General features: G+C 45.6%; 1 protein-coding gene across 2 annotated transcripts in view; it reads left to right on the top strand.

Annotated features, from left to right (window-relative positions):
• Positions 1–5,921: 5,921 nt before the first annotated feature.
• ankfn1a (ankyrin repeat and fibronectin type III domain containing 1a) overlaps positions 5,922–15,779 on the top strand; it is a 57,456-nt gene continuing 47,598 nt past the window's right edge. The window contains exons 1-5 of one of the 2 annotated variants that reach the window (XM_076035079.1): positions 5,922–6,441; positions 7,505–7,629; positions 8,016–8,225; positions 9,498–9,715; positions 12,029–12,246. In XM_076035079.1, coding sequence (XP_075891194.1) covers positions 7,517–7,629; positions 8,016–8,225; positions 9,498–9,715; positions 12,029–12,246 — 759 coding nt within the window. In that variant the 5' untranslated portion in view covers positions 5,922–6,441; positions 7,505–7,516. Of the gene's footprint in view, positions 6,442–7,504; positions 7,630–8,015; positions 8,226–9,494; positions 9,716–12,028; positions 12,247–15,779 lie in introns of both variants that reach the window. The other variant, XM_076035077.1, reaches the window with a different exon arrangement.

Raw genomic sequence — 15,779 nt, 5'->3', positions numbered from 1 at the left:
TCCTATAAAACAACAGAGTTGCCCCACCGATCTCTGAGCGGAAAAAACACGGGAGGGAGGAAATTATCACTGACTTGCAACTTTTTTTTTTATCTAAACACAGAAAAAGAAAAAGATGTAGCTAGAGTAACTCTCCACTTTTAAGATTAGTCTCACGTCAAGCTGGACCTGGTCGCAAGAGGTGAATTGACTGATGAAGTGGCACACAAAGACGAAAGCAGCTTTTCACAGGGGAATCAAATCAAATGATTCCAACGCGGGTGGATTGAAAACAAGTTGGACTGCGGTCCAATTCCACTGGACATCACCAGGTGGAGATTTTGAGCAAGCAAACAACAAATTGAACAGCAAATTTTTTTTAAATTTTCTCTTCCCTCCTTTGGTAAAAACATCTAGTGTTTGTGTTCACTGATGATTAATCCTTTCCTCCTGACTCTGACAGTGTGTGGCTGTTGGATGCAGGTCGGCAACGCCCAGCAGGGGTCCTCGCTGAGCCCACTGTTGCAGATGAAGGGTCGGGTGCAGCGGGGGCCTGAGAGCCCTGAAACCCTGCGACCCAGAGGAAGCTTCACTTCTTCGCCAGCAGACAGTTTGCACTAGATCCTGTTCACACTTCCAGGAGCCGCTCCGGTGCAACCAGCCTGGTCATATCGTGTCTCCCAGGTAGCACAATCACAGCCAAATGAGAAGTTTGATGATCACATGAAGATTAATTCAGCTTCCCGTCCGCTTGTCCAGCATTGCTGCTAGATCACTTCCTTCCTAGATCCGTTTTGTGGTTTTCGGATGACGGGAGTTGTTTTCTTTGGAGCCGGCTCTCAGGAGATGCGCTCCCCAGCTTCCTCCTCTCGACAGATGTTCCAGACGAGGCCTGTTGATGCGTTGGACAGTGTTTCTGCTCTTCCTCTCCCATCCCTTCCTCTGCGTACAGGTGTGTTCAGCTCTCTCATACTCCTAAACAGTTGCTGAATGTCTTTGGCGAGAGCTGAAGTGGAAAAGTTGACTTTGCATTTTTTTTTTTCCGCCCCTTTACACAGACCAGAAACTGAAAAAAAAAACAAAAAAAAAACCCTTTCAATAAAATTGTGGAGTCATGCCAGCAGCCTCCTGAGACACATCAGAGCACAAAACAAAACGGATGACTGGATGGAAAAAAGGAAGAATGAGGTTGAGGTTGTTTTGTCGTCCCCCTGCCCCGTTTTCTATATCTCTTTTTAACTTTGTGTTCAAACCAAAATTGGAGTCAGTAAGCGCTGCAGAAGACTTAAGCTTGAAATAACTTGTCTGCATATGATAACCCGCCTAAAATTTTGCAATATAACCTGAATACAGGAGGGGACATCTACATAGAAGCTCCACTTCCTTCCTAAAAGTCAATAAATTAGTCATGCAGCCAAAGATAAGAACATATGCAACATCTGCTTGAGACTCAGTGCATTCTCATGCTAATAGCTGAGCTAATAAGATAAAGTTCAGCAGACACTGTGCAATCAGTTACATTTTGTTTGTGTGCAGTTGTTGTTATTTTTAGACAAAACAAATACTTCTCTTGTTTTGTAATATGCTTTCTATTTTTTTTTTCAATCATGAATGATGAAAATGTTATTTTAGGCCGTGTATGTATTTTAGTACCTATGGTATACAGCCAGTATATCATCGGAAAAGCAAACATTGGGGTTAACGTGCACAGTGCCCCCCTACCACCCCAACCACGAGAGGCAGAGTGGAGGGGATGTGACAGAGGATTTCAGGATGTGCTGCTGTCAGCGCCATCATCAGCGAGTATTATTAGCATCAGAGGAAGCCGGGGATGTTGTCGGAGAGGATGAAATGAGAAGAAGTAACAGGATGGGAAAACATGGAATTAAAAAGGGGGCAGGTCACAGACGCTCTGCGAAAGGTCACAGTGCAGCATCCTTTTTTTGTTGAAGTCAGATAGTTTGGGCGTCTTTCCAACAAGCTGCAGTTAAAGCAAAAGAGGCTAAAAACACATGGCGGACAATTATGCAGGGGAGAGGGCATCATTCCCATTATACACAGCTTTGAGGAAGGATTTATTTCCCCTCTGTAGTATTAAACACCAGAAATTCCAACTACAGACATGAAAATGACTTTGAATGCAAACTCAGGCAGACATATTGTGTGATTAGATGTCACAACTGCTGAGACAATAATACAAACAATGGTAATTTTGTATAATTTTAATAAGGGATTCACTTCTTTGTGTGATACATTTGAGTTCTGTATATGATGAGTTCAATTATCAGGATTAGTCAGTGAAGGCTCTGTTTTTTTCCCATGGAGGGGAAGCTGGCAAGCTTTTGTCCATGTGCACATTGATGTTTTGGCAACAGCTCTGCTGTCAAGGTCTCGGTCCGTCTGGGATTTTCCTTGACAAACCGTCAACAGAGTCTGTTGTGTGTCTGATAATCGAGGTCTGGCTGTTAATAGCTGCTCTCAGTTTCTACCAGATGCTAATGTGGCCCTCCTGAGCAGCTGGGGTGAGGGTGGTGGAATACATGTATGACAAGTGTCTTGCTGCTAGCATAGAAGAAGTCAGTTGTCCATGTTAACTTTTTGTGCATAATTAGGCATCCACTGTCGGTCAAGCCTGAAAATGGCACTGCGCTACACTTTGTGACGTGTTTACGAGCCCCTCCTTTCAGTTTGTGGTGGTCTGCGCTGTCGGTTGATTACATCGTCTAAATACTCACCACTGTGAGAAAATTACTTGGAGAAATCACAGACTGTGTCATCACGTCAGTAAATTTCTGAGCAGCACCAGTAACTGGTTTGCAATGTTACTGTGTGTCAGGGCAGATTAGTATGTTGTCGGCACACAGAGGTCTAAGACATGCTGGTGACTTCAATAGATTACTAGAGAATAGAGTGTCTGTGTAGCCTTTAGGTAGAATATAAAACCTTGTGTGTGTCGATCTTTTCCCGTCAATTGTATACACAAACAGTGTATACATACATACACATACATTCCCATTGTGCCGCTATTGGAATAGAAAATGTTTAATTTGCTTGAGTATCTTGGGAACTACTGGCTCAGCATCACTCAAGAATTTGTTAGGATCAGGAACATCTGGGGCCCGTGAAGCTATGACTCAGCTTACAGGCCGTAAGTCCTCCGAAGGGAGCGACTTAACTGGAAAGTTGGGAGTTTTGCACATCGAGTCATCGCTTGTCATGATTACCACTGGTTGTTTTGATGCCTTTGAAAGCCTCTGGCTTGATTGTATATCACCTCTTGTGGTCTGTAAATGCATTTAGGACCTGGGCTAGTACCACAACCTTCAGCAGTGGCCCCGTTTGTCCATGTGAGGGATATCTATCAGAGCCGTCTGTTTTTCCTTTGGAGAGGACAATAACTCATCAATCATTTTCTTGTCCTGAACCTTGTCGTGAACATCTCTTTCTTCAACCATATATACAGTGTCACTCAGTAGCACTTATTTTAATATTTTTGTTGGGCCAGTCGAGTAGAATGGAGAAGTTCTTAACACACGCATGGCAAAGATCCTCTCTGGCTGTAGTAAGAAAATGTCATTCTCAACTCATCCGCAATGATCCGGAGCAGCATGCAGCACTACGCTTTTCAGTTCACGTGGCCATCACCACAAAATCCATCTTGTTTTCTATAGCTATGTCCACATTGCAATGAAGGCTGCAGCCTTCAGGGAACCTGACCTACATGACCTGCAGAGGCTTTGTCCCTCACAGACAAAGCAGAAAACCGAGCACTATTAAATGAGACAGTCTCCTATGGAAGATGTCCAGCAGGATCATCAATGGTCTCTGCTGTATGCTGTATCAAGCCTGCGTGGGCTTGATAGATCCTGCAGCCTGTGTGTTTCAGGGAAATTTTGAAAGATTTGTGGCAGCCAGCCTTCAGTTGCAACCCTTGAAGGAGAAAGCCTTTGCAGAGCTGGATTGTTTCCTCACGTCTTGTTGCAGTGCTCAGCGCATGGAACTTCCTGGTTCAGCAGGTGACAGGAGAACACTTTCATTGGAACACACTGTCGTTTCCATGTTCATGATGCAATCTTAAAAAAAAGATTCCCAAAGCTTCACAAGTTCCAAACTGTTTATCGCCAAATTCACATCATCATAGATCATTAAATATGATTTGGGGTTATTTGTATTCAAGCTCAAGTATCTATTATCTAGAATATTTCTGATGTGAATCTGTGAATGGCTTATGATACCACCATATGAAAAACTGGTTTTCAAATAAAAAATATTGGCAGTGTGATGGAAAAGGTTACAAGAGGTGTCCTGTTGTTGAAATCTCCCTGGAGACAATTGGCAGCCTACTATAGGAGGAGTCGCGAGTCTCCTTGGCTCCACTCTTCATCATCATCATCAGTAGCAGCAGCCTGACTCACATTTATCAAACTAAACTGACCTGTTTCAGAAGTGGAGCAGCAGCCAGATGTTTCCCGGTGTGTGTGTGTGTGTGTGTGTGTGTGTGTATACAGCAGATGGCCAGTTGAGCTAACAGCTAACTCATTTCACTCACACACACACACACACACACACACACACACAACAGAGAGAAAGAGAGAGAGAGAAATGTCTACAAAAATGCTGCTGCTAGGATTTTAGGATTTGCAATGACATTCAGTACCACTTGTTTTCTTCACTTTTGTATGTCTACAACAAGCAGAATGAGAATTGCATAGGATAAATACAAATACAGGACCTCTAGAACATTGCCAGTGACAAAGAAACCGAAAAATAAACGAAGCATAGAAATGAAAAGTCAAAATGAAATAAAACCAAAGGCTGCTGCCAAAGCCAGGCCCCATTTAGACTTGGCTGAAACATCAGTCCTGTCTGCAGATTTCTTCTTGTGATCCTGGATGTGAACACTGTCAGTCACCAAACAGGTGGAAATGTTCTCTGTCCATATACAAATAATATTTGTCTACCTTGTATCTTCATTTATTTGTTGACGAAAAGTGTTTCATTTCGTTCCCTCGGGCGGGTTCCATCAACTCAGGTGGGTGTTCAGACACCCATCTGTGACGATACTGACCCCAAGTGGTACTACACTGAAACTACAAACACTGCTGCGGCTACTTGATGTGTTTATTCTGGCAGCGATCACAGATTTTATTTGTAACTTGCGCATTCCCTCAACTAACAATATAAGGATCTATTTTCACATCCAATAACTGCTTTTATGATGAAATGAGACAAGGCGCCATCTTTCGATTAGAGGTCAATACTCATTTGTATTACCATTTTTAAATGCAATTAAGTAAAAAAAAAACAAACAAAAAACAACATTATTATTATTATTATTATTATTATTATTATTATTATTATTACAACACGTTTGTTTGCATGTACTCACAGATTTTTAATTATGTACCAACTTGCACCACCCAAGTTCACTGTGCGCGCGCGTCTGCGTGCGTGCGTGTATGTGTGCGACTTCACACGTAGCGATGAGGCTGATAACGTGTAATATTAGCAGCAAAGCGTGGATGAAAGGGCCTGCAGCAGGACGGAGGGGAACTGATGCGAGATCGGGCTTCGTGTTCGTCCCCAGCGTGGGTAATTACGGCTGCAGCTTCTCTCCAACATAAACAAGGCCTCTTCCTGTGCCTGCATTTATCTCTTGGAGTCAACAAACACCAAGACCTAGTTCTCAGCTGCACACGTCCATCTTTTGTCACCCAATCGGGCTTCTCTTTTCCGAGTCCTTTTCCTGCTGCTCTTTGCAATCTTTTATAAGTACCCTGCACTTTCCCCTCCACGCAGCGGCTCCCTGAGACCCGACAACTAACCCAAAGTTTCCAATCTTTTTTTTCTCTTCCCCTCATCATTTTCCACTCCTCCTCCTCACTCACTCACTCTCTCCTTGCCTCTCCGAACCCCCCCCAACTGTTTCCCCCCGTCGGTCCTTTTCACTCTCCTCTAACCTTTAATTGTCCCTCCTTCGTTCAGTTGCCATTTCCAGCTCAGTTCCCTTTCATCTTCTGCCCTTCCCTCTCTTTCCTCGCCCCCTTCCATCCCAACTCGGTCCCCTTTCCCCCCGTCCCTTCCGAGGATCGTCAAACCTAAGAGAACATTTTATTCCCTTCCGCATTGCCATTAAATTATCACGCGAACCGACTCGAACGACCCGTCGGTGCACTTCTGAGTGACTCACGGGGCCCTCCTTGGTGTTCTGACTGACTGACTGACTGACTGGAGGACTGGGCGTCTGTTGCGGTGAGTGCACCGCAGTGAAACCGGAGAAGCCGCTCCGGCCCTGGGCCGCAGTATTTTTGGGATGTTTTACACAGGGAAGGACAAAGACACGTTGCCAGGCGGCAGCCCTGCGTGAGCAGATGTTGCCGCTCGGGGAGAAAACAGCGAGAAGAAGGAGAAGGAGAAGAAGAAGAAAAGCCATTCCTGCAGAAGAAGGGGCGCTACGAGACGGTAACAGTCTGAGTCGGAGACGCCGACGACTCTTTTCTCGCTCTTTCTTCTCCTGCTGTGAGAGTAACGTTTTGGGGGCAAGTCGGAGAGGAGTTTGGTGAACGGAGAGCAGTCCCGAGCTCTCCCGTGGGGTCGCAGCAGCAACCTTTGACTGGCAGACCAACAGCTGGGTGTTTAGTAAAAATAAATAAATAAATAAATAAAGTTGTTTCGAAGTCTTTCACTCCACTCGCTTCGAACGCGACGTGCACATGTGGTCCCGCATTAGCCGGACGTGGTTTTGCATCCCTCCTCCTCAGTCAGCAGCTGTTACCTTGACCAATACCGGCGGCAGCTTGACGAAACCTCAGTATCCTACTAGCACGCTCTGTGACTTTACCAAGTCAGGCAGTGTGTCGGTGAGAGCAGTGGAAGCAGCTGCTGCCAACTAACGCTCATCAGCTGTCAGGTGGTGGCCTGGGTGGTCGACCTGTCAACCATCAGGAAGTTTCTGGCTCTTGTTGTGACGACACCTATCATGAATTCGAAACTGAATGTTCGTAGCTATCTATCAACATTCTAGACAGCTATCTTGATACATTTACAAATGTATCTTACTGCCAGTGACAAAGACGTATTAATTTAAAAAAACAAGATGTGAACTAATACTACCAAACAGCTGGATCTGCTAAAGGCAACACATTTTCCATACTTGTGTGTTGGGTGTTTGCTCTGTTTGTTTGTTGTTGTTTTTTTGTTGTTGTTTTTAATTGAGTTCGTAAATTACTCAGTCAAAAATAAGAGCAGCAATAAACAGCTGTCATTCTTGCTTGCAACATTTTGTTTGTTTACTGTTACAGTCATTAGCACAACTTTGACTCGTAGTTGTTCCTCTTATTAGCATGCTAAATATAAAATGTCTTACCCAATTGATTCATTTTGTGCTGATCCCCCCCCCCCCAATCTTTACAAGCAAACAATATCATGGTTCCCCATTCTTGGGTCAATCATGTCCCCTGTTCAAAACGTGGTATTTGTTTGAAGCTCATTCGCTCATCTCTTACTTCCTCTTTACTCCCTACAGATATGGCCGAAGATGTCCCTGGATTCTGAAAACTGTGTTTTGCTGTCTCCTCGAGACTCCAGGACCTCCTGCATCTTCCAGACTGCAGATGAGAAAGATGAGCTCCCAGGAGTGGGCGAGGAGAGGTAACCGGGTGGTTCACTGACCACAGCCTACCTAATGTTGCTCTCCTTATTTTAAATACATTTTCTTCTGCCAAACTGAGGTTGAATCGAGGTGACCAAACCCATAGCAAAGTTTACCAGCATTATTATTAGTAACAGAGCAGCTGGGATAAATGGTCCCTCCAGCCAGTCTCTCAGCTGACCCCAGTAAGAAGCACCAGTGTGAGTTGTCTGGGCTTCTCACCAGATCTCCATGGCTAAGCTACTGTGGTTCTCTAGGTTTTCAGCTACTTATCACTCCCACCTTGCCTTGGCATAGACAAACCTGTAGCTCAGCTCAGTCTTCACCAAAACTGTGTGGTGCATATCTTTGTCTTGATGTTGCTGCTCTGCCTCTCGTCGCACAGCGTTCTGGAGATGTTGAGCTACTCCAAGTTCTCTGACTTGGAGACGTGGCTGTGTATGCCCTCCTCGCTGTTGCGCACCTCCTCCGCCTCCTCTTCTTCACATGCATCCACCCATTCCTCTCGGCCGGTGTCCTGCTCGTCCTCCTCGCCGGGGTCCGACTCCCGTCGCTCCAGCTGCAGCGAGGCAACAGAGAGTGACACAGCGCTCAGGTAAGAGTGAACCGGCCACATCGGGAGGTATGGGGCAGGTTCTCTCCCTCCCATTAAAGCCCCTGGTGGCTATTGGATTCTTGGAACTACCTGTCTGATCTGAAAACATCCTCTTCAGCTGACTCAAACTCCACCTGCATTCCTGGAAATTTACCAGCTGGGAGAGCACGACAAAACAGTTGCCCCGCTGAAAATTCCAGCGTATTTTTTGGGGGGGGGGGGTGTTAATTTACAGGCATTGTAGTGAAAACACAGCTTCAAGCATGAAATAGAAGACGTGAAAGAGAGCCTCTGTTTACAAGCTTTAATGTCACTAGTACATTAACGCAGGCAGTTTCTGATATTTTAATAATTTAAGTATAAGAAACTGCATGAGGCTGCCGCCCATAAAATACTGCATCCTAGAGGGAACCAATAAGGACAAACAGGCAGACAGTGACTTGATGGAAAGAGCTCAGCTGTCGTATTGAGGTCTGTTCCAAATCATTGCTCCCCTTCGGCTTATGAATTAAGAGAATTGTTGAGTTGAGAATTGAGTATTCTCTCTATTATGCAGCCTCCATTCATTAGCCAGCTTGTTCAAGTCAACAATAATAATAGAATAAAAGAATACTAATGGGATATAGGTGATGCACTTTGCTGTTTCAGCTGGAGGGAGACTGTCTAATGCTGATGCTGAATGTCCGACTGCAAACAAATGCAACGCTGCCCCTCCCCCCACCCACCTGCAACCCACTCTGAAGGTTGCATTTCATCTGACACAAAGACTTCTTGACTGATCAGATCTGAGGCACACACACACACACACACACACACTTTGAGGTCAGGTAACATGCACTGAACACTGCAGGTGAGCGTTTCCTTCAGCTGAGGACCTCCAGCTCACTTTTGAGAAACTCGCCTTCCTCTGAGAGCTCTTGGCAGTGGGGGGCACCAGGACAATCGGCGGTTCCTCCGTGTCGGCGCTGCTGTGATGATTACCTGGACTCAGTTGTTGGACTTTGTGTTGTTGAGAAATAAAAAAGACCATCGTCGAGTCGCAGGATCATGGCGGAGCCGCAGCTACGTGGTGTCCGAAGACAGGTGACGCCGCTGAGCAAGCTGCACAGCGGCCCTGCTGAGCCTCGCGTTTACAATGAATGATGTATTTCTGCTCTAGTGCAAAAGAATAACACTTTTAAATATGAAAATCTGGAACTCTGTTGTGCCACTGGCTTGGAGGAATCATGTGGCACCACTAACGTCTCTTCTCTTGTTGTTTGGGTGCAGCAGGTCCTCAGAGAAGGAGTCCAGCTTCCTCACACCTGCCCTGGGAAAAGAGATGCCATTCTTGGCCACGCCCCTCATCCCCGCCCTCTCCTCCACCCCGGCTGCTGCTCTGCTGGCCTCAGACGTGTCGTCGGCAGACTCCGCCCCCCAGAGCAGCGTCAGCATTAGGAAGAGACGGCGCCTCGCTGCCAGTCCCGGGGGGCTCCACTGGACGTCCACAGGTGAGAAGAGGTTGCTAGCAGCTATTGGCTGATGGAAGACGTTCAGTCTTTTCCTCCCCAGTAGGGGGCAGCACTGCCCCACCCCATATTGTGATTTGTTTTTTGTTTGCAGCATGATGTAGCTATGAAAGATTAGTAGGACCCCGTTAAAAACAAAACTTCTTCATAACGTTTATTTAACGTTACATAATGTGAGTTTAAAAAGTAAGAAACAACAAAATATGCTGCATTTCCATTTTGTTTGGATCTTATTATACCTCTTAGCTGTACAATTTATCAACTAACAACATAAATGAACATAATTTATTTATGTATTTAAATATTTAAACTTAGAAAAAAAGTCACAACAGACACGTGTGATTTGATTTTTGTGAAAAGCGAAACAACACCAAAAAAAGAATCATCTTGAGTGCCCCTTTGTGGCAGACTGCAGTATCCCACTGTCTCCATGTGAGCGCACTCAACCCAAGGCCCGACTCTAGAGACAGTAGCAGACTGCTTCAGCAGCTCAGTGACCATAAAGACAAACAGGAAGTGTAAAGACTTAATCGAGATTGGCGTGAAGACATGTCAGGAATGTTGGCACGCACGGACACACACACACATGCAGTATGCACACGCGCGCTACCGTAGACGCTCCTCCCTTCTGGAGAATGATAATGAACTTCCTGGTGTACAGATTACAGCCAGTCTGTGTTTCATGTCTAACATATCTTCGGTAGGCATTTTTGGCTGAAGACCTCTGGCATGACTTTTGACAAAGGTTTTCCTGCTTGCATCAAGAATCTCTAGCCGATCAGTTTTTGAATTCTCAGTGAGGGTGACAGGAGAAATGATTGTTTTATAAAGTGAATTACCAAGTGACATTCAAATACCTCATGGAAACACTTCAAGGAAACACTTCTAGTAGCTGGGTGGCACATGGAGAACTTGTGGTTCCGCGCTCAACACATTTTTATAAATGATGTGGAGTGTAAAGTAGTAACTGTAGACTGTTCAGTAGAAATGATGCAGTTATTCTTTATTATCGTTAATTATGTAATCCCACGAAACGAACAGTTCCAGTCAATTCATTCATGCAAATCTCGCGGCGTTGTAACATTTGTCCGCTAGGGGGAGCTGTGGCTCCAGATCTGAGGAGAGGCTCGCGGCTCTATTGACGCTGAAGCGTGACAGATAGTTATATATTCGCAATGAAGTAACTCCATGACTTTGTAATATTGCATTGACAAAGTAACTACTGACTCCTTCACAACTTGTTGTGGACTTCTGCATTCATAGTTTGTTCTGTATTACAGTTTGATTACTTCTTACCGTGTGCCACCAGGTGCGAGCGCTGAAGCTGTCTTTGTTCTTCAGCCAAGCCCCATCCAGACATGCGAGGCTGGAAACATAGATTTTCTTTTCATCCACGTTAAATTCACTAAAAACTGGAAGCCTGAGTGTCTTCCAGGCTGATGCTTTTCACAATGTTCCGCTTTTATATACAGTAGTGATATATTTTATATTTGCTGGGTGTATTTAGCCACACAATAAATGTCAGACTTGACTCAACTAGTTCCAATTCTAACCATTCTAGCAGGCTTTTATATGCGCCTGAGTGAGTGCGCATCTTCTCTCCCATACATTGAGCGTAAAAGGAATCAGATGGGATTTTTTCTTCAATTTATGGACTTTAAAATCCATGTAATAAATACCCTTCACTGTCGGTCCACCCAGATGGTTCTACCTTTCAGTTGGTTGTTGTGGTTGCTATTGGGCCAGTAAAAAGACATCCCTACTTTACCTCAGACTTTTGAGTGGCCAAAGTGTTGCTCACTCCTAGTGCTTATATATCAGGTTCTATCCCGTGGTTTGGTATCTTTGTCATTTGACATCATTTACATGGCCACTTACATATTGATGAGGACATTCCAGTCTTTGCATGTCCAGAAATTTCTTTTAAACATGTAAAAAATGTTTTTGTTGACATGCTCTATGTGAAGAAGGCCTATTTTTAATTTAGCAGCTGGTCGGCAACTTCACACACACACACACACACACACACACACACACACACACACACACACTGACTCACCCATTTGATAAAAGGAAATTCAACAGTACTAATTGACAAAAAAGAAAATGAACAAAATTGATAATAATTTTCCAAAATTGTGTTTTCCCAAATGGAAATCATATTAAAATCATTCCTCAGGATCTGCATCCTTTTGAATTGCTGTGTGTGTGTCTGTGCGCGCACGTGTTTGCGCTGTGAGAGGTTGTTAACATGGTGTCCAGTAACATCAGCGCATCTCTGGTTTCTCACGCCAGGCTCCTTGCAGCGGGACTTCTGGTCACCTGACCCGTCTCCAGTGTCGAGGAGGACTGGGGCAGAGGGTGGCGGTGGCGCTGGGACTGGGGAGCGGGCAACCTTGAGGAAGACTGTGTCCGTCGACGACCGACTGCTGCAGCCGGAGAGCGAAGAGCGGCCACATCTGAGGCTGCTGAGTCGGCTGAAGAAAGGCAGGAAGAAGCTCCACAACATCCAGGTGGGTTTTCACCTCATTCTCACCTGAGTCCCACACAGAGGTGGAAGTTCATCCAAACCCGACTAATTGTAATTCAAAGTAGTATGCGTCATTTTTCCCAGTCATCTGGATGAGGGCTTATTGTGTGTCCAGTCAGACATACCAGAAGTAACCACACACTCCCTCATAAAGATGGATGTTTTTACGCTGTCTTCATGTTGTACATTTTCTTCAGCTTTTTTTTTTTTTGTGGTTTTGCTTTTCACTTCCTGTTTTTTGTCGGTAGAGGATTTTAGATGTCTGTTTTCATTACTTTCGACCTTTTCAGCTTGTTCTGCAAAAAGGTTTCATGACGAGTTCTTTGTTGAAGCTGAAGTGCTTTACAGAGCCATTGTTCCCCATTGACGCTGCCTGTAAAGAAAGCGCGGTGTTGCTGCATATTTGTTCAATTCTTTTCCTTCAGTAGATTTTCTTTAATTTATTTATTCAAAGCGGACTCCTTGAACCCCTCCAATCCAGCGCTGATGATGCAGTGAATCACACACACACTCATCAGGTTGCACCACAGATGGGCTGAGAAATCTGCCCAAATTAGATGCTGTGACCAAATTAACAACTTTAGACTGTTAAAAAGGAAAAAAAAAGGTGTCACTTCTGATGGACAAGCCTGAAATACCATCACAGGATCTGTCCAAAAGAAAAACCAGAACACTAGACAGCATGGTCAGTGTAATTACAAAAAACTTTCCCAATTGTTGTGAAGATGAGCCCAATTTCTGCTGAAAGACAACCTGCTGGCTTCGGCAGCCTCATCTCAAAGTGATGTTTTATTGTTGGATGGACTGAGGCTCTCCGTGGTGAGGAAAAGTGCCATATCTGCGTGTGGTGATTGATGAGGCTGCTCCTTCTTCTGCTTGCTTTGATGGATGGAGCTGCTCCTCTCAAACTGGCCCACAGGCCCTCTAGTAACTCCGGGAAGCACCAACTCCCTGCTCTTTGCTCCTTGGTCATTTCTCTCCATTCCTTCTAGCTTCTTCTCAAGAGTGACACAATCCAACCAAAACACTCTGCCTGTCTGCCTGCCTGTCTGCCTGCCTGCCTGCCTGTCTGCCTGCCTGTCTGCCTGTCTGCCTGCCTGCCTGCCTGCCTGCCTGCCTGCCTGTCTGCCTGCCTGCCTGCCTGATTCGAGCAGGTCTGCTTTGTGTCACTTCACCCGACTGCGGTGAGACATCAGCTGACTGGCACGCGATAATTATCCGCTTCACCGAGTGAACTCTGTTACCGCTGCGAGCCGCAATTATTCTGTTCGACTTTGAACAGAAACTATTTTATCCCGAGCAAACGCGTACAAATTTGAGTTTGCGTTGAAGGCGCTCGCTCAGTGCCGGCTTTGTCTGCCGGCACCGAGCACCTGCGGGCGCTCGCTGCCTCGTCTCTGCTCTTTCACCACTTCATTGGCGGCTCAAGGCGGCAAGAGCCGTAACGCCGCTGAAGAGACTCGGGGGGGGGGGGGATAATGGCTGAAAATAATGATGCATGCCTTCCAGCGCAGGTGCAGCTCGGAGCACGTCATTGTTGTGTTTTATAGTTGTCACCTTTTTTTGTGCGGTTGCACTTGTGGCCATATCTCTGCATTAACTGCCACACTGTGGTGTGTTGGTGGTTTTCCTCAATACTAAACTCCAACACTGCAGTGTCTCAGCAATGGAACAGTGCATCCTGTCCGATGAATGACTCTTTCTTACACTTCTTACACTTGGAGATGCGGTAAACCTGACTGTAGTAAACACAGGTGAGGCTGGGGTGAACACTACTGGGCCCCCGCAGGAGACCGTTATTAATGGGCTATTTACATGATTTTCAGTCATAGGACCCAAAATGGCTTGCCGCAATGTTCGCTGGCTTATACTGTACTGTCTGCATGTAGTGATGTCAAGAGTGCCTCCACCGAGACCAAGACAGACCAGGTCGCCACCAAGGCCAGGACAGTTAACCTTTTAAAAAATATATATATATTTTTACCCACATTTTTCCATATGCCTTATATTTCATGAATATGGAATGTGATTGGTAGGTTCAGCGAATGTGCTGTGTGCAACAATTCATATCGTGAGGAGAGGAAGAAAATTCCAGGGCAAGTAATAGTAATGAGTGAAGGTTTTGCCTCTACTTTGAAATCCACTGGAGACGACAGAGGGTCGAGGCCAAGACGACACTGATGCCACAATTAAAGCCTCCCTGCCTGGGGTTTTCAACACTGTTGCTACGATAGCTGCGCATGGTAAACTCTAATATCTGTAGAATATATAGTTGTTGCAAAGTATCATCATGTTGGAATTTGACACGATAAAAATCTTTTTTTGAGTTTTTTTGAACAGCTTTAGATTTCTTTCACAGCTGTTTGGTTTCTTCTCGTCTTTTCCACGGATAACTGAACGTTAATGAGCGCTAATGAGCAGTAGCCCGTGTTTTTAGTGAAAGATGTCCATCTGTTCTCTGAGGACGTTTCTGGTCCATCACTTCAGTAAATAATAGATTTCCAGGCAACACGGGCAGCTCAGAGACCGAAACACGTCGCTCCCACCAGCTACGGCTGGAAAGTCCTCCCAGCAGCCTCTGCTGTTTACCTGGTGGGTCGTAAAGAGAGCCCCGGCGTGGTGTGGAAAGTTTGTGAGGCCGCAGCAGGTGGTCAGCAGCAGCTGCACTCTGATGAATTATGCAGGACGGTGTCATCAAAGTATCTCAACTCCTCCGTTTCAGTTAGAATGGGAGTAGAAACGTCTCGCTTGTGGCCTTTATTTATGCCCAGAACACTTTTAAAAGGCTTTAAAGGCACCAAAGCACAATCCTGATTTCTACTGTTTCCCATTTGGAGTAGCCACAGTGAACTGATGGCCGTGTTTAGTTCTGCAGTCTTTGCGTTTATACAGGCTTGATGACCGGCACTAGGAGCACACTCAAGGAGCGCCCCCTGGAGGCTTTATTCTTCAGGTTAAAATAAGGCACTAGCAAGAGCTTTAGTGTGTTTCCGTGTGTGTGTGTGTGTGTGTGTGTGTGTGTATTTCCCCCAGCAGTAGGGGGCAGTATTTTTCCTTACGTTCAACTTAAATGAGCGGAAATCTGAGGCCGGAATGTCTGAGCGTGTGTGCGCGAGGATTTCACATTAATTAATATGGGAGCGAGAAAAAGCTGCATTCCATTCCATTTTCTAAAAGCCCAGTTCCGAAGTATTTGTCAAAGCAAGAACCTTTGCGATTTGTGCGCGTGCAGTTGCCGCCGCTCCCCCGAGGGACCAATTGGGTGAGGCCAGGAGTCAACGAGCCTCTCTGAACATCCATTAAGCTGCCCTGTTGCTCCCAGTTCCCCATGAATCAACCCTGCCGTGAAGCATCGCCTCCATAAATCCCACCGCCGCCGCCGCCGCCTCCACGCTGCTCGTCCTCTAAAATGCCACGCTGCCGCCGAGCAAAACAGGCTGCGACAGAAAAATCCAAACTGTTTTTGCAAGTGGCCTGAACCTGCGTCAGACTCGCCGCTTGTTGACTCGGCTGCTG

The sequence above is a fragment of the Nelusetta ayraudi genome, unplaced genomic scaffold (genome assembly GCF_046127955.1).
Source record: "Nelusetta ayraudi isolate G7.1 ecotype Tasmania unplaced genomic scaffold, CSIRO-AGI_Nayr_v1 ptg000042l, whole genome shotgun sequence".
Lineage (NCBI taxonomy): Eukaryota > Metazoa > Chordata > Actinopteri > Tetraodontiformes > Monacanthidae > Nelusetta > Nelusetta ayraudi.
The sequence above is the reverse complement of the archived record's forward strand: the minus strand, read 5'-3'. Positions and strand labels throughout refer to the sequence as shown.